General features: G+C 46.7%; 10 protein-coding genes across 10 annotated transcripts; 3 read left to right on the top strand and 7 right to left on the bottom strand.

The window, feature by feature from the left end:
• Positions 1-197: 197 nt before the first annotated feature.
• On the bottom strand, positions 198-1,555 carry GLAREA_03145 (TRAP-like protein; the record flags this gene model as incomplete). Its single annotated transcript, XM_008088229.1, has 5 exons — positions 198-242; positions 292-465; positions 517-863; positions 916-1,488; positions 1,537-1,555. 5 exons carry the CDS (start codon positions 1,553-1,555, stop codon positions 198-200), a joined length of 1,158 nt encoding a protein of 385 aa, XP_008086420.1.
• Positions 1,556-2,481: 926 nt separating this feature from the next.
• On the bottom strand, positions 2,482-3,643 carry GLAREA_03146 (Translation initiation factor 2 beta, aIF2beta, N-terminal; the record flags this gene model as incomplete). The annotated part of the gene is made up of 4 exons (XM_008088230.1): positions 2,482-2,651; positions 2,705-3,352; positions 3,403-3,544; positions 3,632-3,643. The coding sequence occupies 4 exons, from the start codon at positions 3,641-3,643 to the stop codon at positions 2,482-2,484; spliced, it is 972 nt and encodes a 323-aa protein (XP_008086421.1).
• A 382-nt stretch (positions 3,644-4,025) lies between these two features.
• Positions 4,026-4,458, top strand: GLAREA_03147 (uncharacterized protein; the record flags this gene model as incomplete). The annotated part of the gene is made up of 2 exons (XM_008088231.1): positions 4,026-4,263; positions 4,355-4,458. 2 exons carry the CDS (start codon positions 4,026-4,028, stop codon positions 4,456-4,458), a joined length of 342 nt encoding a protein of 113 aa, XP_008086422.1.
• Positions 4,459-5,306: 848 nt separating this feature from the next.
• GLAREA_03148 (uncharacterized protein) lies at positions 5,307-5,865 on the bottom strand (the record flags this gene model as incomplete). The annotated part of the gene is made up of 2 exons (XM_008088232.1): positions 5,307-5,513; positions 5,563-5,865. The coding sequence occupies 2 exons, from the start codon at positions 5,863-5,865 to the stop codon at positions 5,307-5,309; spliced, it is 510 nt and encodes a 169-aa protein (XP_008086423.1).
• A 1,191-nt stretch (positions 5,866-7,056) lies between these two features.
• GLAREA_03149 (uncharacterized protein) lies at positions 7,057-8,322 on the bottom strand (the record flags this gene model as incomplete). Its single annotated transcript, XM_008088233.1, has 1 exon — positions 7,057-8,322. The coding sequence occupies one exon, from the start codon at positions 8,320-8,322 to the stop codon at positions 7,057-7,059; it is 1,266 nt and encodes a 421-aa protein (XP_008086424.1).
• A 990-nt stretch (positions 8,323-9,312) lies between these two features.
• GLAREA_03150 (Clavaminate synthase-like protein) lies at positions 9,313-13,807 on the top strand (the record flags this gene model as incomplete). Its single annotated transcript, XM_008088234.1, has 2 exons — positions 9,313-9,583; positions 9,636-13,807. 2 exons carry the CDS (start codon positions 9,313-9,315, stop codon positions 13,805-13,807), a joined length of 4,443 nt encoding a protein of 1,480 aa, XP_008086425.1.
• Positions 13,808-15,756: 1,949 nt separating this feature from the next.
• On the bottom strand, positions 15,757-17,063 carry GLAREA_03151 (uncharacterized protein; the record flags this gene model as incomplete). Its single annotated transcript, XM_008088235.1, has 4 exons — positions 15,757-15,958; positions 16,005-16,205; positions 16,260-16,567; positions 16,986-17,063. 4 exons carry the CDS (start codon positions 17,061-17,063, stop codon positions 15,757-15,759), a joined length of 789 nt encoding a protein of 262 aa, XP_008086426.1.
• A 1,012-nt stretch (positions 17,064-18,075) lies between these two features.
• Positions 18,076-18,612, bottom strand: GLAREA_03152 (uncharacterized protein; the record flags this gene model as incomplete). The annotated part of the gene is made up of 1 exon (XM_008088236.1): positions 18,076-18,612. The coding sequence occupies one exon, from the start codon at positions 18,610-18,612 to the stop codon at positions 18,076-18,078; it is 537 nt and encodes a 178-aa protein (XP_008086427.1).
• A 472-nt stretch (positions 18,613-19,084) lies between these two features.
• Positions 19,085-19,586, top strand: GLAREA_03153 (Dimeric alpha+beta barrel; the record flags this gene model as incomplete). Its single annotated transcript, XM_008088237.1, has 2 exons — positions 19,085-19,240; positions 19,293-19,586. 2 exons carry the CDS (start codon positions 19,085-19,087, stop codon positions 19,584-19,586), a joined length of 450 nt encoding a protein of 149 aa, XP_008086428.1.
• Positions 19,587-20,914: 1,328 nt separating this feature from the next.
• GLAREA_03154 (Concanavalin A-like lectins/glucanase) lies at positions 20,915-21,751 on the bottom strand (the record flags this gene model as incomplete). Its single annotated transcript, XM_008088238.1, has 1 exon — positions 20,915-21,751. The coding sequence occupies one exon, from the start codon at positions 21,749-21,751 to the stop codon at positions 20,915-20,917; it is 837 nt and encodes a 278-aa protein (XP_008086429.1).
• Between the last annotated feature and the right edge of the window lie 324 nt (positions 21,752-22,075).

Raw genomic sequence — 22,075 nt, forward strand, 5'->3', positions numbered from 1 at the left:
TCAAGAGGAAGGTACTTTCGGGACAGGCCACGAAGCGATTCAAACGACCAAGAATCAACAATAGATGGGAGAATATGATCTGATTTCAATTTTGATTCATACATGCGTAATCGATTTCGCTACATACCCCAGTTCTTACTCCAAACTTCCCGATATCAATCACTGACGCCACTAACAATAAAGCACTCGAGATCATTTTATGCTGTTGCAGCATTCGCAGACATCCACATAGCAAAAGCAGCCTGGATTTTTTAGTACGGTTCCACCAATGTGGTAAAAAGATGGGCTTACAGGATTCCTAGTCTGTAAAAATACAGTTCCGGGCCCAGTAAACTTGCACACCAATCCTTCCCCAGAAGAGAGCCCGGAAATAATGCCACCCGAAGCCACTCGCTCGAGTATATACTTTGTGTTCCAAGCCACCAGGTGGCCATTATCAACGATATACTTCTCACCATCCGCCAACTGATGAAACCGTCAGTATGAACGATACAGCCGCGCAGAATGAATACTTACATCTTTCCTAATAATTGCGCCAAAACTAGTAATCCACAGAATACCAGTTCCACTTATCTTGTATACAAACAGACCTTCTCCGGAAAACATAGCCTTTCCGATACCTTGTCGCTTATATTCTTTCACCACACCCTGAGTGCAGGCAAGAAACGCATCCTTCCCAACAGACCACTGCTCATCGCCTGAAAGTCGGATATTGGTAATGTCGCCAAGAGCAGTTGGCGCGAGGAGTAATTCGCCAGGACCGGTATATGTGGAAACTGATATGTCGCCGCCGAGGAGCTTCTTCATGGAGAATTTAATTGCTCCTTTGAGTGTTATGGTTGGGGTCATTGCAATCATAGCACCTAATTGGAGTCAGAGTTTGAGAATCGTCAATCCCAAGGAATTATCTCTTACCTGGCTTAGCAGTCAAAGGACATCCCATAGCAAGCTGAATCGTCACGATACTGTTCGAGTCCCTGTGGCTAATGCGGTAGCTACCTCCATTGAAAGTTCCAATGTCATCTACGGTCGTGCTGGCGCCCACGAAATGGCCAGCAGCTGGTGCTCCATGATCCAGGTTACTCGTCTTGCTCACGTCCAAGGCTGGCTTTTCTTCTGGGTACCCCGAGCTATGGGGCGGTTCCTGATAAGAAGGAAGTGCTGCTTGTTGCTGTTGGTGCTGTTGTGGAGCTGCTTGGGCTGGAGCTTGTTGGTAAGACGTGCGGTGTTGTGAGAAGTTTGGTGGGGAAGTGTATTGCTGCTGCTGAGGCGCTTGTTGTTGTTGCTGCGGTGGGGGTGGGTATGACTGAGCTTGCGGAGGAGAGCCATGCTGTTGCGGGGGAGGAGGGTACGAAGTAGCGTGAGCTGGAGAACCTTGTTGCTGTGGAGGTGGGTATGAGTATTGAGCTTGTTGCGGTGATGTTGAAGGAGGAGGAGCATAATGCTGTTGTGGTGCCTGTTGCGCCGGCTGGCCAGAACCTGGAGGGGCTGAAAACAGTGAGTAGGAGCTCTATTTACCACTCCGGTAACACTCACGAGGATATTGGTATGACATGTTTGTGATTTAGAGCTTCTTTACTCTCTAAATATTAGAATTCAGCTGAATAGTTCTTTTGCAGAAATATTGCAAATCCAAGGCCGTCTTACACTCGGCGCAAACAGAAGTCAGCCTGGAACCAAGGACCCCGCACTCTCAATTGACTCGACTCACCTCGTTGTCTGACAGTTTAAATCTGTAGGATCCCAAGCTTATTCCTTTCTCATGAATTACTTACTCACAACAAAGGCAGACGCAGCTAGAAATATACCAAAGAAGCAAGAAAACTCTTAGAAATAAAGAAAACGGAAGCTCGAATCCTCCCGCGCGCGAGAAACAGCTCACCTCCAGATTCCAGGATCAACCCACCTAGCGCGCCCAGCCAATACGTACTTGGGGGCTGTGTCTATTTCCATCTTGTTGCCAATCAAGGTGGTGCGTCGTGCAGTTGTAGATTGTTCGGCCAATTGCAGGCGTGGACGGAACATCGTCAGGAGTGGAATCGAGGGGTCCTCGTTGGATTGATGGGAGCCGGGCGCTTAAATACAGTCTTGTGTCTCCGCTTGGCGCGGTGGGGTCAGACTCAAGCATGGACATATTGTTAATCTAGTGACTCGGAATACTTGGGATGAGACCTGGGGAATGTTAAAGTATCATGTTAGAGACAGCCTTTCATCCTCACTTATATTTTGCAACTGTCTTCAATTCTCATTGAGTTCCTAGAAACCTCATCTACAAAATGTGATCCCATTTCATCATCTCTTCTACTTTTGGTAGAGGTTCCTCAATTTCCCGCATGTCTACCACCTATGTGCTTGTATGCTATACCAAAGAATCCCATCATCGCAAAAGAACGCGACCTTGCTTCCAAGGAAATGTCTGATGTACAGCGCGAAGCAATTCTCGGCCCCCACGATTATCAAATCTGGCCTGCCAATAATCGTTTAACCTTGTTGTCTGCGACGCTTTCCGACTTGGGCAGAGAAACCAGTCTTGATGGCGGTGACACTTCGTCGGGAACCGCAAGAGTTGCAAGTGATGAAGTACAATCTGTTCTCTCCTTTGTTGAGTTCAGTATCTGGGGATCTGCAGGTTTTGCAAGTGACATATTCCACTGGTAGAACATTAGCATGGCTCATTGAACTAGCTTCAAACGATATGACTTACTGATGTATCTTCGCAACACGTTCTCGATCTGTTTCTGCTGGAAACGACCCTTAATGACCAACCGCCTGCTACCGTCCACGGAACCGCTCGTTCCCAATTCCGCAAACAGATATGATGTAACGTGCTCATCAGTTCTCTTCATTCGCTTACAAATCTCAGCGATATTGGCGAAAATCGTCTTCTTGTTTCCTTCACGAAGACATTGTGGAGGTGGGATCTTGTAACTCCTTGAGCCGCTGGATGCGTGATCTGGGTTCTTTTGTGCGAGGAGGGTGAAAAATCTGGAGAGGAGCAATTCGTAGCCGATTTGTTTCGTCTCGTCGTGCTGCCATATTCCAGTTCCCTTCTCCATATCTCCTTCATCGACTTCCCCCGCTTCAGCAGATTCGGCCTCCTCGCCCTCGGCAGCATTGTCACCCAACTCGAGTGCAGCAACACGTTTGGCGAAATCCTCCTCGGTTCCCTCCTTTGGCTTCTTGGACTTCTTCTTCTTTTTCATCGAAGAAAGATCGAGCCCACCATCAGCGGCAGCCTCGCCCTCGCCCTCCTCCGCATCCTCAGTCTTAACCTTCTTCTTCTTCTTTTTCATGCTCTTCAACATATCAGCGACATCGTCTTCTTCCTTGGCATCCGCAGCATCATCGTGGCCTTCAAATTGTCAGCAAAACCCGCCTGCAATTGGGAGTCTACAAACGTACTTGCGGAATGCGACAAAGCCGTGTTCTTGGTATCGTCATGCTCGTCTTCCTTCATTGTGACCACACCGTTCTCGTCTACGATCGATGTTCCTTCACTAAAAGCAACTGATTTCCGGGCTTTCCTCTCGGGTATGGGTACTGCCTAATCGTTGATGTTGTTAGTACTAAAAATCGTTGTGTGCGGAAGAATGAGGTGGGGTGAGATGCGTAGAGATTTGAAATAGCCTACCTCGCTCGCCATGATTGCGGTTGATAGATTTGCGCCTTCACGTGCAGGTAAATTTGTGTAGTTCTAAATGATCTTCGTTGACTTGAATATTGCGCTGAGTTTGTGCTTTTGTAGTAGAGATCTTCTCACGATGCTAAGTTGCCTCTCGACGTCTTGAACCCGTTGACTCACAACCCGCATATTGCACGTGATTAATCGGCGATGGAAGCGGACCGGCATTTGGAAGCTCGGCAGTAATGATAGCTCGACAGCATCTATTCAAGGTACAACTTGCAGTCTGCAACCACAATAATTTTGCGCAGTCCTCAATGCCTCTTCTGTTGAATTGGTAGCGCTATAGTGCATACAATATACCTCCCAATAAACCTCCAAGGAACCCCGATACAATATCACAATGTCGACCTCCTCTTCCTATATCCTCCCCACCGAATCCCCCTCAACATCCGACCACGACGATGTAGACTCCCTTCCCTCCTCTATAGACAGCAGCGACCTTTCCTCCGAAACTACAGAAGAAGCCTCGGATGCACAGAAAGAATGGGAGGCGTCATTGCAGCAGCTGGAGCTGTTATTAACAATGGTGATTGTTCCGTATGCCGGGAAATACTTTGGGAGGAAGTTTGCTTACTGGGGTAAGTAATTCACTTGCGTTGAGTGGCGGGAACGCGAATGGCTGTTCTCATACGATTGCTATGAATCTTGAGCTGATTTGGTTATTTACAGGCTGGGCAAAGTACATGACTTGGAAATACCCAGTCGAGGTTCGATTTACGAATAAGGGCGCCTTCAATGCAGCCGGTGCTGTTGAGGCAGCTGCTACACTATAAGCGACGATGCAGAATATGTTTGAGAGTGATGTTGGATTAGCGGAAGAGAAAGCATTGTGTATATTGGCGTAGGAGGCGTTCATGAGATGCAAATATATATAGTGGAACAGAAGCACATATATCGGCGGCTTTTTGTCGAAAAGCAGGCGGAGCAAGTTATAGATGAATGGTATTATAGGCCATTTTCCGATTTCGGACAGTCCCCATATCTGAGATGAGGTATTCAAGCTACAACAGGGAAGTAGGGCAGTTATTAGTAATATCAGTACATTCATGATATAATTACCACATCTGTCATCACTCTCAACATCTACACGCTTTGCGCTAAGTTTCCAGCTTGGATGTCATGCAGATTGTGCTTAAGGATGAGGTGATTGCTTGAATCGAAGCTGTCATCACAGATCAGACATTATATGTGTTCCCAGCATGGTTGAGGTTAGTGCCGAGCTCTCAATCCAAGGCTCTAGTTAACGGTTACATCAAGATGAGAAGACTAAGTGTAATATGATATATGATGATCGATTTTATTACCCCAACCTATTACCACCCCCAATACCGTATATACATTATTAATTTCCATGCGTCTCTCACACTCGTGACAATCGCTATAAAGCCAAGCCCAAATATCATGATACAAAAACGCCTGGCCAGCTCAATTCCATCCGCCGTAATCCAATTAAAGAAGATCCCCCAATGGTATATGTAGTAAAGCCCGCGGGATAATGTCCAACCGCGACTTGAAGTTTCCTGGGTTTTATTGACGTGCCTGCATCAGACTCCAAGACCTATCGATGTATAAGTTGATGCCACACAAGGAACCAGCGGATTGTGGCTTACCAGCTGTTCCTTTAAACCTGGCTCATGGATGGCCCACCTTTACGGATACCGCCGCGACCGGTTATGCCAGAGCCACGGGAGCTAAGCGCAGTCATGACCAAAGAAGCAGCGAAAGATGCGAAGAGAAACCAGTAAAATGCGGTACTGGCTTGGAGCTCGCGGCATCTCTTCTCTGGGTTGTGAGAGCCATTTGTGTAGCCGTTGGTTAGAACGTAACCCTATATGTTTATTAATAAAAATCATGTGCAGGTAATCGTTACCACTTACTCGGTTGCTGCAGCTGTGAACAGTGAGCTTGGCGGCGAGAACGACACCAGCGATGAATGTGAAGAGAGTAGCGAGCGCGTCCATAGCGAGAAGCGCAATTGGGATCGCCAGACTCTCCATGAAAGCTGCAACTCCTCCATAGATCAGAACCAACCAACAGAAGACACTGGTGAAGATGGCATAGTTGATGCCCGATGGGTTTCCGGCGAAAGCCTCAGCGATGACGTTTCCGATCAAAGCTGTTGTGAGAAGAGTCCATAAGAACTGGGATCCACGAAGGATGGCTTGCACGATTGAGACCATTTTGATGTTTTATTTGGTAGTGAGGTTTGCTTGGTGAAAATCGATTTGCGAGGGTATAGGTGAAGGAGGCTGAAAAGTGAGGAGTATGTGAGATTGAATTAGAGTTCTCTTGGTGTGTAGGAGGTTGGTCTTCCTTTAAATGCGCGTAGGTGTGGTGTGGTATGAAAACGGCTGCAACGGAAGGTATGACGTATTTGCTAGTGTGCCGAGTAGAATCAAAAGATGATGCGCTGATCGAGGGGCGAGTCGTAGTAGGGGCCCAAGACCAATAGATTTTAGTGTTGTAAGAGTTTCGAGACTTTCCAGTTCTGCAAAGTACTGATCTGGGGTGCAAAGCTTTGGTTTCAAGAATCGATAGGATTTGTGTTTGTCAAGTGCAGAAAAGAGAAAGAGTTGTGGCTCGTCGGACAATTCATGATCGGATATGTCGCTGACCCGGCAACTCACTCAGCACCCTGCTTGTGAGTGCGATGCGGATGCACCCATTTACAGCGGAATGCCACATGTGTACCAAGCGACCCGGTATATTCGTCGAATAAAGCGGCTTGAATAGACGCGGGCTTCATGAAACCAAGCCCAAGGACTCGAGTGTAGTGTTGTTCACATCATGTACACAGATTATTCTCCTCCGACGGACCTGATCTCCAGGCCCAAGCTCCGTTGGAAATCTGGAGAAGCCAAGGAATGATTCACATGACGTATCATGCGGGCCGGCTGCGGTACTTCAACAAGCCTCAAAATACCTTTCGTGTTACATTCTGGAGGCAGAATCTTTCATTCAAACTACCTACCCTGAATATCAGTCACGTAAAAGACTATTATTCATTCGGAAGTACTCTGATCGTAATGCCTTGGTCTTGAATTTGGTGGAGATGAGCCCTTCGTTCTCATTCAGGACTTTCCCCAATTTGTCTTGGTTTCAATGCAGAATTACATTTTCCTGCTTGGAAGTGGCCCTGCGATGATGCTGGCTCACATACTGGTCTTCTTTGCCTTGAACCAGACTGAACTAGATCGTTTTGGCTTTTGGAAACAGGGTCCATCTCCCGGTAGGGACGGCTCTTGCCAGTGAGTACCGGAATTGTTGAGCATCTAGATATTCTAAGATTATTTATTACAGGGGCAGGCTGCTCACCCTCGATTCTAGCTTGTGATAGGACGTCTAATACTAATACATGAAGACGAGTGGTGTTATACAACCTCCTCTCGAATTTTCTTCTTGTCCTCGAGCTGGTAATACCGCAAAAGATAGTCGCCTCCTAGGCCGGCTGAGATGACCCCTCCGGTGAGGAGACAACCGTTAACAAACCACCACCAACAATCTTTGACGCTTTTTAGATTGACCCTTTTGATCATCACAGCTAGTGTGAGGGCTGCACCACCACAACCCCCAACGAAGAAAACAGGGCCAGCGCCTGCCGCAACACCAGCAGCTGCTAATAGTCCGATTTGGGTAACAGCTAGACCGCTCAAAATTTGTTTCGTTTGGGCGTCGTGCCGTAAAGCAATACTTTTGATTCCAGCTTTCGCATCGTCTTTGATATCCATATGCGCATATATCATGTCGTACAACACGGTCCACGCGATATTCGATGTATAGAGGCATGTTGCCGCTGCTAATGCCGCATTGTTTTGCAGAAGATCCACTCCCAACGCGGGAAATCCCATCATCGCACCCCATGAGAAAGTGAGCCCTAGGACGAATTGTGGGTAGTAAGTTACTCTTTTTGCAAGAGGATATGAGGCGACGAGGAGCAGACTAGGAATGCCGTAAAAGAGACATTGTGTTGGGAATTGAACGAGAATACCAAGTCCAGTCAAAAGTTGAGCGCCGGTAAAGACAAGCGCGTTAAAAGGGGTTACTGCACCACGTGCAATAGGACGAAGCCGTGTTCGTGCAACATGAGGGTCGAGGTTGCGATCCCAAAGATCGTTGATGGTGCATCCAGCTCCTCGCATGATGAGTGCGCCACTGAAGAAAAGGAGCGAAGTGCCAACCACTGACAGAGGCGATGCCATAGGAACAGCCATGGGTGCAGCAAGGAGTGTCGAGAAGAGACAAGGGAAGAAAAGGTAGTAGGTTCCAGTTGGCTTATCAAGTCTGATGAGCTCTGCGTATGGAACCCATGACGAGGGAAGTATTGACAGTAATCCAGTCTTTGGGGTCGTATAAGGTGCTGGCGGACTACTTAATGCTCCCTTTTGTGAGCGATCGTCTGTTTTAATGCCGGCATCTTTAAGAGTAGTTGTAGCAGCTTTGATATGCGAATTGTGGAAAAACCGTTGCTGTGATCCAAGTTGTGATATATTTTTGTACTTGCAGACTGGACTTAATGGACTCTTTCTCACTATCCAAGCATGACTTCTTTTCTGGAAAATTGAGCGACCTTCGGACGACTTCCTCAGAACATGACTTCTACAGCCGCCTGAAAGTCTTAAAAGTGAAAAAGACGACATAATGTCACATGTATATATTACCTGTAAAACCGTCAGCGTCAATAATAAACTCCAAGGTTGCTAAAGGGGCCACAGAATCGTACAGTTATGGATTTTCCACTTGATCCGCTCAGATTTGCCTCACAATCACAGACACACTTCGCTGCGGCTCCTTCGCACCCCTTCCGATGTATCAAGAGAGAAAGCAAGTCATTTGAAGTTCTAGCAACCAGAATATTTTGAGTCTCTGTTTCAAAGCAGAAGAACTATCCGCGACTGATGCCAAGCCTACGGCAGACGACATGCCGACCACATTGACAACGTACTGGTCACCTTCGAAAGTGTGGAGAACAAGATCTAGAAGACTTTCATTTTTAAGGTTCATTTTTGCATTACATCTGTGATGTGTGCATTGTAATTGTTGATATATAGTTTTGGATGTGACAATATAATATCACTAATGAAGAAAAAGTGAGGTTTACAAGAGGTCAAAGTAAAGGTGAAGCTGTTATTCCGAGACTACTGGCTTAAACGCACATCCTGCCTACCGTAGCATCCCGCGTCGCCCGACCCAGAAAGTGATAATTCTTGGCGATATAACCGTTTACGACTCCACCACCTTCTGCGACTCGCTGCAGCAACATCTTCTCGCAGTTAAATTGCACCAACGTACTCGAGCTTGCGGCTTCCTTCGATCCGCACCAGCAAACAGTGCTTCTTGTGAGTATGCCCGTGTTCGCTATCTACCTCTGGCGCTGTCTGGCTCCGTTTGCGCACATGGGGACACGCGCATTTCACGCGATTCCCATATTGTACTCACCACGAAGGCTTCCGCCGAACATGGTGGCGAGCTTTGGGATTTTCACAGCTCCGACGGATGACAGAAGCCCTCCTTCTGATATCGAATTTTAACTAACATACATATTGCGATAGTAACATGCATTGGAACTACCGAGGCAATGTGGAGTAACGAATCTTCGAAACCGCGAAAAGTGCTGCCCGCGCGTGTAAATGCCTTCCCAAACCCATCCGCAGGCGCAATTTGTGCCCATATCGCCAGACTTTGACGTAGCTGCCCTAGTCGAGAACGCCCCTAATTTCGATTATGTTAGGAGAGTGTCGACCGAGGAACTAAAAGAGCATTCTATACAAACTTTTGAGGCGCTGGTTTTGGCAGTCGTCATTCAAGCTGGTCGGCCGCTCATCATCGAGGACTGGGGAAATGCTCTTCCTAGAGATCTGTTTTCGAAACAATGGCTTGAAAATAACCTCGGCAAAAATCGTGAGTGGTAGGATTGTTGTCACATTGACAGCCTGTGCTAATTCCGATGTAGCTGAGAAGGTTTGGGATATCTCCAATGCGGTCGATATCCCCATGAGCATGGGCCATTACTTGCGATCCATGGGCCAGCTCACAACACAGTTTTCCTCGCCCAACTACCGCGATCCTAAGAGACAGCGCCTATACCTGAAAGATATCGATTGTCCGGAGGAGTGGGCACAGCATCTGTCCAGCGTCATCCCCGAATCGGTCTATTACTTAAATGAGTGCATCGAATCGCGGACAGGTGGGGACGGCGCCGTGCGGGAGCCCAATGAATATGGACAAATGGTTTATGGTAAAGGCGTGGCACCTGCTGGAGACTTGATGAGCAGCCTCCCGCCAGAAATGCGTGCGCAAAACATGATGTGCTACATAGGACACGAAGGGACGTACACGCCAGCGCATCGAGAAATGTGCGCTAGTCTGGGTCAGAACATCATGGTGGAAGCTTCCGAAGACAGCAAAGGAGAGAAAGCTGGCAGTTCGATCTGGTTTATGACTGAGACCAAGGAGCGACAAGTTGTTTCGGAGTATTTCCTTTCTATGCTTGGACACGATATCGAAGTCGAGAAGCATTTTGCGCAACTAAATGCCTGGAAGAAGGCACCATTTAATGTTTACGTTGTTGAGCAAAAGGTTGGTGATTTGATCCTTATACCGCCTTTGGCACCACATCAAGTCTGGAATCGCGGCACACGAACTATGAAGGCCGCCTGGAACAGGACGACCGTTGATACCCTCGAATTGGCGATTCACGAAGCTCTGCCACGTGCACGAATGGTTTGTCGCGATGAACAGTACAAGACTAAGGCGATAATCTACTACACTTTGATGAAGTATTACGATCTGCTGCAGAGAGATACCATAGAACCGAAAATGTGGAAGTATGGCCGGATCAAACAAGTCCTTGATGACTTCAAACGATTATTTCTCTTATTCTCCGAAGTCCTCGTAAGCGAGATGTTTTCTCCAAGGCTACCCGAGGAAACCGATGTGGAATTTCTGGAGTACGACTCTAACGTTACTTGTTCTTACTGCCGTTGCAACATTTTTAACCGCTTCCTGACCTGTAAATCCTGCATAGAATACGGTCCCAAGGGAGAGGAGGATACGTATGATGTTTGTATGGACTGCTACGCTATGGGCCGCTCTTGTGCTTGCATATCAAACCTCAGTTGGGTTGAGCAATGGAAGTGGTCCGACCTCCTTCAAAACTATGAGCGATGGCGCAATATTGTTGTTCAGTCAGACGGATTCTTCGATGTACAGAGATCCCCACAACCTATTGAAATTGCCAGGAAACGTTACGGGAAAAAGCCTATTGCGGAGGTATGCCAGGAGCAGCTGAAGATAAGACCTTGGAAAGACGTCAAAAACCCAGAAGCACGAGAACCTTCTCCTGGAATGTCGGATGTGGAGCCAGAGGTTGATGACAATGGAAGACCCAAGAACAGAAAACGAAGTAAATTTTCAAGGCATGGCAAAAGTAGGCCGGCCGGGGTCGAAAAGCATAATTCCACATCTTGCCATATCTGCTTTCATCGGGATTTCAATTGGAAATTAGCTTTCTGTAGCACTTGCAGGAATGCTTATTGCTACGGCACTCTGTGGAGAGCATTCGATCTCATGCCCCAGACCGTAATGGAGGACAAGGATTGGCAGTGTCCGAAGTGCTTGAAGATCTGCTCGTGTGGAAAATGTAGAAAGTCTGACACTCAAACTCCTTATGCACCCAAGGGAACTCTGCTTGGGCACGACACAAGACTTGTGGCTGATGTCAGAAGCGTTGAGAGTCTTGTTGACTTCTCGAAAACCAATCTGGTTTGGCTTCGTAATGAAGGCGACGAAAATCCCCAAGAATCTGCAAGGATGCAGAAGCTTAAGGAGAAGGCGGAGGCCGATAAGGCTCGCATTGACACCGTCAACGAGAGTTATCTGGAAGATGGTGTGCAGCAAGACCCTTTCATTGGGGCACCTCCAGCGGACGAGCAACAGAGGGACGACATGCAAGATATCGATCCGGCTCTCCGCGATGTTGGAGGTTCGGGAACAGTTACATTGCCACAGGTAAACGGCAACTACGACGACCACCACACGCCAATGGAGGCAGCCGATAATGGCAATGAAATGGACAGCAATGGCTACGAGAGATCAGAAGAGCAACAACAGCAGCCGGAATGGATGATGGATGGGCATTATGAATTTGACGAGTACGATCCTTATAACCATCAAGGCACCAATTATCCATCCAAACTCCTGGCACCCGAAGCGCAAATGACTGCTCCAACCGTTGCCCCCGAAGCGCCAATGATGGCTCCTCCGCCACCAGAATACTATCCCGACCCTTCACATCTTGACCAGGACAGGCCGTTGATGGGTCAAGGTTACTTGAGGCAAGGTGATGGCGTTGATAAGATTCTATTCACCGCCCCTAATCCCGATGGCCCTCCAGAGCCAGTTGCTACAACTCAAAACGTCAACATGGCATTGTCAGATCTAGTACCAGAGGTTGTCGAGGTCAAGAAGCGTAAGAGATTGGAAGAGGACGAGGATCTAGAATTCTTTACCTCTAAAAGACAGAGAGAGCTTGCAAAATCGAGGAAAAGTGTTGCAAAAGATTTTGGAACAGATCTGGGAGGCGCTCCGGTTGACGAGTCTGCTGAACGCAAACCGCCACGCAGAGCAGTAGTACCAAAGGTCTATACTGACGTGGGAGAAGAAGCTCTACCATACGGTGCGGACGATATTGTTGCTGTAAGGGTCAAGAGTGAAGCAGAACTCGCTGCTGAAGCAAAGCGACGCGCCACGAAGTCTATGACTAGAGAAAGGGGTCCGACACCACGAAAAAGCTTGCGTAGAAATCAGGAAGAGTCTCCTGCTGCTTCTACACCCAAAGTTAAACCTCCAAGAAAATCGGCATGGCTAGCAAGAAAGGAGGCACGGGAAGCAGCTGGCGAGAACAATGATGCTCCAATTTCTGATCGAAAGCGAAGACGCCGTTCCAAGAGATCCATGGACTCTAATGCTATAGACATATCATCCGATGGCTCGCAAGCCGACCGCAGCGAGCGCTCATCTGGAGAAGAAGACGAAGGCGGGGATGAGGGAGAATTCCGTGCTAGTGCTCCTCCGAAGCGCGGCCGAGGACGTCCTAGAAAATCTGTTGATACCAATGGATTTCACAGCGATGCTGATGACCAGGATGATGAGTTCCATGCCAGTGCTCCCCCAAAGAAGGGTCGTGGTCGTCCAAAGAAAATCTCAACCGTCCGAATGCAGCCTATGGAGATTTCGTCTGCACAGTCGGATGACAATGAGGCTGGAGGCGTTGAGTTGGATGTTGATAGTCTCTTCGGTGAGCCAAATGAGAGGGACGGCAGTGATGGACCAGCATCAACCGTCAAGTTGACTACCAAGTCCAATCAACCAGCCTCTGTTGAAGATTATCCCAGCGTGGAGATTTCTCAACTCGACGGTAATATGTCTGATTTTGCCCCAGTTTCAGTCCCAAAACGTAGGGGTAGACCGCCCAAGCACGTCGCCGCGACTATTCAATCTCCTACGCCTGAGGTAGTTGTATCGAATTCAACTCGAGCTCCAAAAATGCTTTCCCTGAAAGAAAGGCTTGCATTGAAAGGAAAAGCCGCCAAAATTGTGGCGGCGAAACCAACGAGCTCCAATGAAAACTCGCCATCTACAATCAACGGAGCTAATACAGTGATTACTCAACGTCCTGTTGTAATCAGAAGTCTGAGCGCCACCACATCCGCAGGTTGGAATGATGAGAAAAATTCTTCTGGGGGGCTCGATTCTGGGTCTGGGTCGACTCCAGAACCAACGGCCATCAGGCTTTCACCAATCAAACCTGTCGCAGCGGTAGCAGATCCACCACCCCAAGTTGTAAAGAAAAAACCTACTGTTGTGCGTCTTATGAGCACCAAAACGGAATCAGAATATGAGTCTAGAAGATCGATAACTAACGAATCAGAAGAGCAGGCATCGGAAGGTGAAGGCCGTCGAAGCTTAGTCTTGGAATCATCTGATTCCGACGACTCGGATAGTGATGCTAGTATTCCTGCTGTGCGCAGGACCCCAAAACCAATTCGGGCACCTGTGGCTACTGGTGGGCGAGGTCGTGGTAGAGGCAGAGGACGCGGAAGACCTGCACGAGGTATATACTAAGCTGCATGAACTTCTTGCCTCATTCGGAGCCTTTAATTGTTTATTCACATGACTTAATCGCATGGTACCTGTCAGATTTCTTGTGCTTTTATCGCGATCAGATGGATACGGTGTAGATGAATTGACTGTAATATACACACGGGGATACAGTACTAGGTCACTGCTACTGTCTATTTCGCTTATTTTACCCCACCAGTACATTTTACACCAGCACTATTAATCCAAATAAATCACTCAATATTGAAGCTATTGATATACCGACTTTATTAGTAGATTTGTACAGTGTCGGCGATCATTTTGCGATTTTTTTTTACATTTTTATGAAATTTCTTACACCTAATATTTAGTGTGCCAGCCTTACGCCTTAATACACGCAGCTACCCTCCTAGGTATACTCTCATATAGTGTATCGAAGGTTTCTTTAGGTATTCTGGCCCAGCAATCCTTTAATGCCTCTTATAATTCCTTAATATCGTCCTCACCGGCGCCTACGAGGTGTAGGTACTCCTCTGTAACTATTCTTTTAAGTACCTACTAGATGTGCTTAATCGGATTAAGATCTGGCGAGTAAGGCGGCCAATTAATCACCCTTATCCCCCTTTCCTAGAACTATTCTCGGACCTTAATAGTAGTATAAATAGCGGTATTATCCTATATAAAAATATATCTATTGTCGTCGAGTTTGTCGTACTAGGGGCCTACCTAGGCATTTAAAACGTCTAGGTAGGAGTTGGCGGAATAACTATGTTTTTTCGACTTAAAATCTCGGTCTAAGACGTACAAATTAGACCTCCTATTGTCCTAAAAGTAGCCCTAGACTATTATACTAATATCTCGACTTACTTTATAAGTTTAAATCATCTCTTTATTCTATTTCTAGGCGGCGTTACGAAAAACCCATTCCTGCGCCTTACCCCGCCTACGCTCTACAGAACACTCGTCGCTCCACATGAATAACCCCTATTCCTCAGTAGTATAACCTTAGTAGCGAAGGTACTAGGTAAGTCTTTGACGGGCATGTTTATCGGTAAGAAAAGGACGACGCTTTACACGCCAATTTATAATCCTATTAGCGGCTAGAACGCGCTTAATAGTTATAGTCGAACATTCGAGCCTAACCTCGGATTTGACCTAGGCGTAGGTCGCTTTCGGGTTTATTCGTACGTATCGAAGTATATTTCGCTCTTCGACATATATATAGCTCTTTTTCCGGGGTTTCTTAGGTAGGGTAACGTGGTTAGCGTGTTGAGTACTTTATTCAAGTGTGTAGCGTACCGTCTTATCGATTAGGTTAAAACCGAGTACGATTGCGGTAGGAGTAAAACTATAATTATAACGTTCTATAATCTTGATACGACTTCTAGGGCTTAATTGACCATTAAACTGACGATTTAGAGTAATAGGAGTTATAGGCTAGCGTGGAGGCAACATAGTTATAATATTAATAAAAGGTGTGAAGGTGGTAAGACGCGACAGATCACGAAAAAACGCGGTTTTAGACAGTAGCAGTGCACGGTTACTGTAGTATTGAATTGAGGGAGCAGAATGAATGGTAAAGATCTGAATTTCCAGAGCGGCAAGAGCGTTGAGCTCATCATGTCTAGGGGATGAATATTATACTGAATGCTCTCTAGATATATGTAATTAACATATTTATTTAATGCATGGTTTATAATGCTGCTTGTTCTACATTCAAATATTTCCTGGGTACTACTCAGATCAGGATATTCTTTATCTTGACAGTGACAGATTTTGAACGAACCAGGACAAAATGATAATGTCAGGCACACAACTACTGAAATTAGGGCACAGAGATGGCCTTCTATAAATATACACACCTTTCATCTGTCCTTCTCCGTACATGTACAAATCTCCATCGATCTCCACATACACACTAGAATTCCCAGGGTATCACGCAAACTCCAAAAGAACGCCGAATTCCCACGCACTCAAACGGTCAAAATGCTAGCTCTCCTCCCAATCAAAGGCTGTCGTTCTCTCCTCCGTTCCAACCACTCCTCATCAAACGCATCCTGCACCTCACCAAAACTAATCCCTCGTTTTCTGCCATCGCGGTCATACTCCTCTTCCCCTTGGCTTCCTTTAGGGAGACTGAGATAGCCACAGATTATTGAGAGAATGAATGGTGTGCTGTTCTCGTTAGTGCGGTTCAGATGGTTAAGTAGGAGGGGCTTACAAGAAGATTGATGATACTATTATAAGATCTGAAGAGATATTGAACTCTAGCCCTGAACTCAGAAACTCGCCTACCAGGATCGCGAGTTTGAGCAGTTGTGTGGTGGTGTATTGGAGCGGCGAGATGCGGTTTACGGAGAGGAGAATGAGTTCGGGGAGCATGAGCGTCCAGACTATTAGGCCGAATATTAGATACACCAATCTGTCCCAAAAGAATCAGCCATTGCACTTTTCGAAATAGGGAAAGGAAACGTACGTCCACACCTGGCCCGATCCATCTGAAAGTCGACTCGTCACGCGAAAGAAAAGTCCGAGTTCCAAGATTGAGAGAACGACGAATTCGAAGGACCAGAGGATGTATTGTGTGATTCGGAGCCAGGAGAAGGGGTCGGTTGGTTGTGGTTGTAACATCTCGACTTCTTGTTTCGTAGGAATTTGAGCGCAATCAATCTGGGGTTTGGGGGACGTATACATAGACAAATGTTTCTTATGAGATGCGGCGGGGGAGGGATGAGCCTCATGTTTCAGGGTTCGTGCCGCGATTCCTTTGGGTGCTTCGAGAAGCTGTTAGCCATGAGGTGTGCTGGGGGCTTGGAGCACGACTTTTTTTTAGATGGGAAAGGTGTGGTGGGTGGTTACATGTACCTGTGTACATAAAAGGGGGCTGAGGCTTAGATGGGTGGTTAAGCGAGGGGGGTTGTGTGGTTTAGCGAATCCTTATTGAATACGCCGCGATGGTGTAAAGGATGATTGGTGGAAAAGAGGGAGATATAGGTGTTCACATTGTGTTTGTTTCTAAGCTCTAAGCGCGTTGTGAAAAAAAATTTAAATTTGCGTTGTCGCTGTTGTTTTGTGCTTCGCTTCTTCCATATAATCTTATCTACTTCCCAATTCAAGCGGCTTTATCAGCCAGTTTCAAACTTCGCTGGTCAGCACCTAAAGTTGCCTTGTCAATAAGCACGAGACGCTATTGAATACTTACGGTCTGTATGGCGTCATAAGCTGTATAGATGGGTCTATACACAAGTTTTTCTTGCTGGGTGGTTTTCATCTTGGGCATGGATGATACAGTAGTTTTATTGACTTTCTATTTCTCTGATTTACAGTGAATGATGATCATTGGTGACCTAATACATCATGTAAAATGTAAAACATAAAGCTAATCGAGGCAAATCTCTCCAGGGTCTCGTTCGAAGGATGAAAGCTACATACTCACTACACGTGATAATCGATCCCGTACTTTGCGATATAGCAGTTTGAAAACAGACTAAAGCAAGTAGAGACGAATAAGAATGATATTCATCTACCAGCATCGAATAGTATGATTTTCCCGGTCGAGGTGATCGAGGGGACATGTTGGTTCGATGTTAGGTCAGTCCCCAAACGAATTGGGTAATCCATGCTTGTGTTGCTAAGTGGTCGTGTACTAAGGATTTACACATCCAACTTTGAACATGTCCGTATATCTTTTCTCTCGGGTTTGTTGTTTTTCATATTTTCGACGATTCAATAGATACCATTCCGCCATGGAAATGCTTTCAAGGACAGATATCACTGAGAGACCGTTGGAACGTCAACAAGATGGTGTTGGTAGTAATGAGAATAAGCTTGAAAAATAGTTGCTTAGAACATGGTGGTAGTTCTTAGCTCACTTTTTAGGTTGAAAATACTACTTCAACACCCAACAAGATATGATGTCTTTTAGCTACTTGATCGAAAATTCACAAGGCCCATATTGTCACAATGCAATCGAGATCCATGCTGTCCGAATTACACACGTCGGCTCTGTCAACAGCAATGCCTTAAATACTCCAAGATCTCGACGGAGGTGAGAGTTGGGTGTGAATTGTTTATGCTTACTTCCAGACGATGACTGCTTAACAACTACTATTCAGTCAAGCTTTTAAATTCTTAGTCTTAGCAGCTGCCATGAACACGAGACTTCTGAAAACACATATATTGGACTGGAATTCAACGCCATTATCAGCCCGGTTAATTGGAATAAATGTTCACAATACATCGCAATGGAATCTCTTTAATTTGATGACTTGTAATACACGAAAGATCGAGTTTCAATTCGTAGCATACATAAACGCGACCAAGTAACAGATCCAAGATGGAAGATCAGCCACCAAACCTCTAATCACATTGATTCTCAACCATAATATCATGCTAGCCGTATTGTCAGCTTTCTCGTCCCCTTCGACTCCTTTGTTCTCCGCAACTCGTTTCAAACAAGCCATAGAGCTATGCCCAAAAAAGAAATGAAGTACGCTGAAGCAAAGACCAGCCAGATAAAACACCCTAGCAACACGAGCATTATCAGATGCTTCAGTTGATATACCTAAATGTTCGTCAGGTCGGGCCAAGTTTGCTGCCGCGGTTGCGATGCTGATTGGATAGGTGATAAAGATGAAGACAAGGCCGCGCTGTGTCCAACGCCCGTGTGATGGTAGGATGCTATTGGCACGTCGACGTGCCTCCTTCTCGGTCTTTGAGGAGCCATTGTGAATAAGAGGGCGAATGAATGTGTCTTCGCAAAAAGCGAAGGTGAGGGAACTGGTGGCTGAGAGGAGAGGAGTTACACGGAGGAGAGCGTGGAAGGCCATGGTTGATTTGCTGGATGTGCTTGTGGTTTTTTGTCGCTATTATGACCAGTTTTGGTACTTTCGTTTGAATGTTGACTATGATAAATTTCAGCAAAGCGTAACATGATCAAATGGTTCTAAGCAAACTATTCATCAACACTCACTTCACTATCGAGACTCGGAGGCAATTCTCACCGATTGTTGAAAGACACACTTTAGGAGTCTTTGGTAAATGTTGGGATTCGAGGAATTCTAACTCGCTTCAAGTTGGTTATTTGTGTCAATGCACCTACTTCGTTAAGCTAACAGCCTGTGTTGGTTTGACATGAGTGGATGTTGGATAAATGAGACCAACATAACAAACGTTTGAAGCTGAGCCACCAACAGTTCTTATGAAAATATAAGCTTCTGAATCCCAAACAACATCTACAAAGATCCCCTCATTGCCAAGTACCAAGAAAAACACGCCACTACCACAAGCTCTTTCGACATCATGGCTGAACAACCTGCTACTTTACTCAAAGTCTCTGTGCTACACTTTCGAGACGAGTCAAAGGACGAAGAGACTTGGACCAAGTGGTATATCGAGGAACAAATTCCCCGCTTCATCACCGTCGCCCACAAGCACGGAATCGACCGCTGCGAAGTGGTAAGCCCCCAAAATCTCCATTTGAACCAAACATCCATTAACAAACCGCCAGTATTTCACCCCCTCAACCTTCAAAGCCATGTTCCAAGCCGACCTCGACCAGCTCAAAGGCGGCTGTGCCGAGGGTTGGACCATGGCGCCCTACGACGCGGTAGTCAACTACTATGTCTCCGACCCGCAGAAGGTTCGCGATATGCTGAGTGATCCGGATTGGAACGATAAGGTTGTGGCGTTTGAGGAGGGCTGGAATGATCAGAAGAGGGTGGATGTGCAGATTGGGACGCAGACGGCGTATATTGAGGGTGGGGAGATTGTTAATACTAGGGTTAAGGAGTATGGTTCTTAGGGGGGGATGAGGAAAGGAGGTAGGGTAGATGGGTGTTGGTGTTCTGGGAGGGAGGGAGGAAGTAGTTGAATAAAGAGATGTTGGACTCATGTTGCGAAGGATGTTTAAATCATAGGGTGGGTACTTCATACGGTCAGCATTTCTTCACCATAATTTGTGAGTTCTGTGAGCTATTCATTTGAATCAAGACACCTGTAAAAGTCCGACAAACGGCGCGTAGCCAGTAGCTACTACTGTTTTTACTGTGCATTGTCATCTTTGTAGAAAAAAGCTCCTCTCAATCGACATTGACCCAGAACCCACATTCAATTGAACGAATTATAGTTTTTCGTATAATATTTACAACATATCAGGCTGAAACGGTCATCCAGATTTCCTGCACATAAGTGCCAAATCAATCGGCATCATTCCACGACACTTAAAATTACTTCTTTTCATACATGCACATATCGACATGCGCCTCACAAGTGTCCTATCAGCACCACAACTTTGACCACATCTAAAGCAAAACCAGCCGTGTAATTCAAAGATACCCAACCTCTCCAGAGGTTTACGTGGATTGATTTTACATAAAGAATTCAGTATACTGGAGTTCGTCTAAGACAGGAGGATAAAGTCCAAAAAAAAGAAAAACAAGAGTATCCTTCACGACCCCTCCTTTCTAACGCGCAGTACATAATTTCAGACCTTCGTTCGCTGCTCTCTGACGTGTAGCAGGTGATTATCTTCCCATAAGTTCTGCTCGCAGATAGATAGTCATGGTGATCTACCTAGAACCAGTTCGCTCGGGGGAGCTGGTGGAATAGGCTCTTATTGGTGGGAGAAGAAGGTGAGTTGATATTTATATGAGGTTTTTAGATTTGGGTGGAGCTGAGGAGGAGAGGGATGTGGTGAATGGGAATTGGGTTATAAGTACTGGTTTTGAGGGAGGGGAGGTAGGAGGAGGGAGTGGAAGGAGATTTTGGGGGTTGGTGAAGGAGGGGTTGGAGTTAGTATGGTAATGGGTTTATATAAAGTGTTGAGGATGGTTAAACAGGGTGTCTGAGAGAGTTGGGGAGGTAGGGTTGCTGGTATATTAGTTAATTATTCAGGTTACTACTGTGAATGTTGTTGGATTGAGGAGGGTGGGTGGTATGTAAGGATATCATAACATTTTGGGCGTATAGACATTAAAAGTAAGGCATCTTATAGTAAAGAATGTGACGAAAACGTTAATCATAGGTCTTTTCCTAATTATATACAAGAACAACTTGAACAGCAAATGGGTATCGTTTTCCAACCAACCCGGGTATATCTCCGCCATCCCCTCCACCAAGAAGATCCAGTCCTCAATTCGACTTATAAACCCCAACATACAACACCTCCATCCCCGCATCCGCACCGCTAACCGTATCCGCCGCCGCATTTCCCGGCCACTCCCCCCCAACCGCCACATTAAGCTGCATATACATAGCCTTCTGCGCCAACGCCCCCCAAGCCGCCTCATCACCCACATCACTCCCCTTCTTGAAATTGTACGCCTGTCCATCCATATACCAAGTGATACTCTGCTGCGTCCAATCCCCGCTTCTGAGATCAATGGCATGCGCCCAGGTATGGAAATTCCCGTAATCAAACGCGATACCCTGGGATAGACCGGTTGGATCATTACACGCAGCACCGCAATGGATCGTTCCAAGCCCTAGCGGGCTCCCGTTGATGTTCTCAAAGGTGTCGATTTCGCCGCATTGAGGCCAGCCTACGCCTTCACGCATCACCTGGCCGAGACTCCAGAACGCGGGCCAGATCCCCTGGAGTTGCGCGCCGGGACGGCCTAGCTTGAAGCGTGATTGTACGATTATCTGGCCGCCGGCGTCGGCGGCGAAGGCGGGTTTGGACTCGAGTTTGCAGGATGTCCAGGCGCCGGAGGAGTCTTTTTGAGGAGTGATGAGGAGGGTGCCGCTGCCTGAGAGGGCGCAGTTACTGGAAGAGGTGGTGTATTTTTGTTGTTCTTTGTTGTAGACGGAGCCCGTGTAGGTGGTCCATTTTGAGGAGTCGATGGAGGAGCCGCTGAAGGAGTCGGACCAGACTACGGAGAAGCCTGGGATGGTTTCTGGGTCTGAGGCGTATGTGGAGGGGAGGAGGGTGATGATTGAAATGAGTGTGATAATGAGTGAGTGATACATTTTAAGGACAGTGGGGGGCCGAAGCTCGATTGGGATTATGTGAAGTGGGAGGATGATCTCGGGGAGTTTGAATGTGATCGACGGATCATCGCAAACATCTTATAGAAGAGATGAACTGCTGGGGAGGAAACGAAAGGGGCAAACAAATGGACTGGAGCGTTCGAATTGAGCTCGGGAGTTGCACCAAGAGAGATAGCAACAAGCAAAAAATGCAGATGCCTCACTCGAGACCAGACGAATTAAAGGCCACTAGCCAATCGTATCCTCCCACACATTGAAGCAATTGCCATCCATGTTGCTATATCCAAATAAATTAATGCCTTC

Source organism: Glarea lozoyensis, assembly GCF_000409485.1.
Source record: "Glarea lozoyensis ATCC 20868 chromosome Unknown GLAREA6, whole genome shotgun sequence".
NCBI classification, from domain to species: Eukaryota; Fungi; Ascomycota; class Leotiomycetes; order Helotiales; family Helotiaceae; genus Glarea; species Glarea lozoyensis.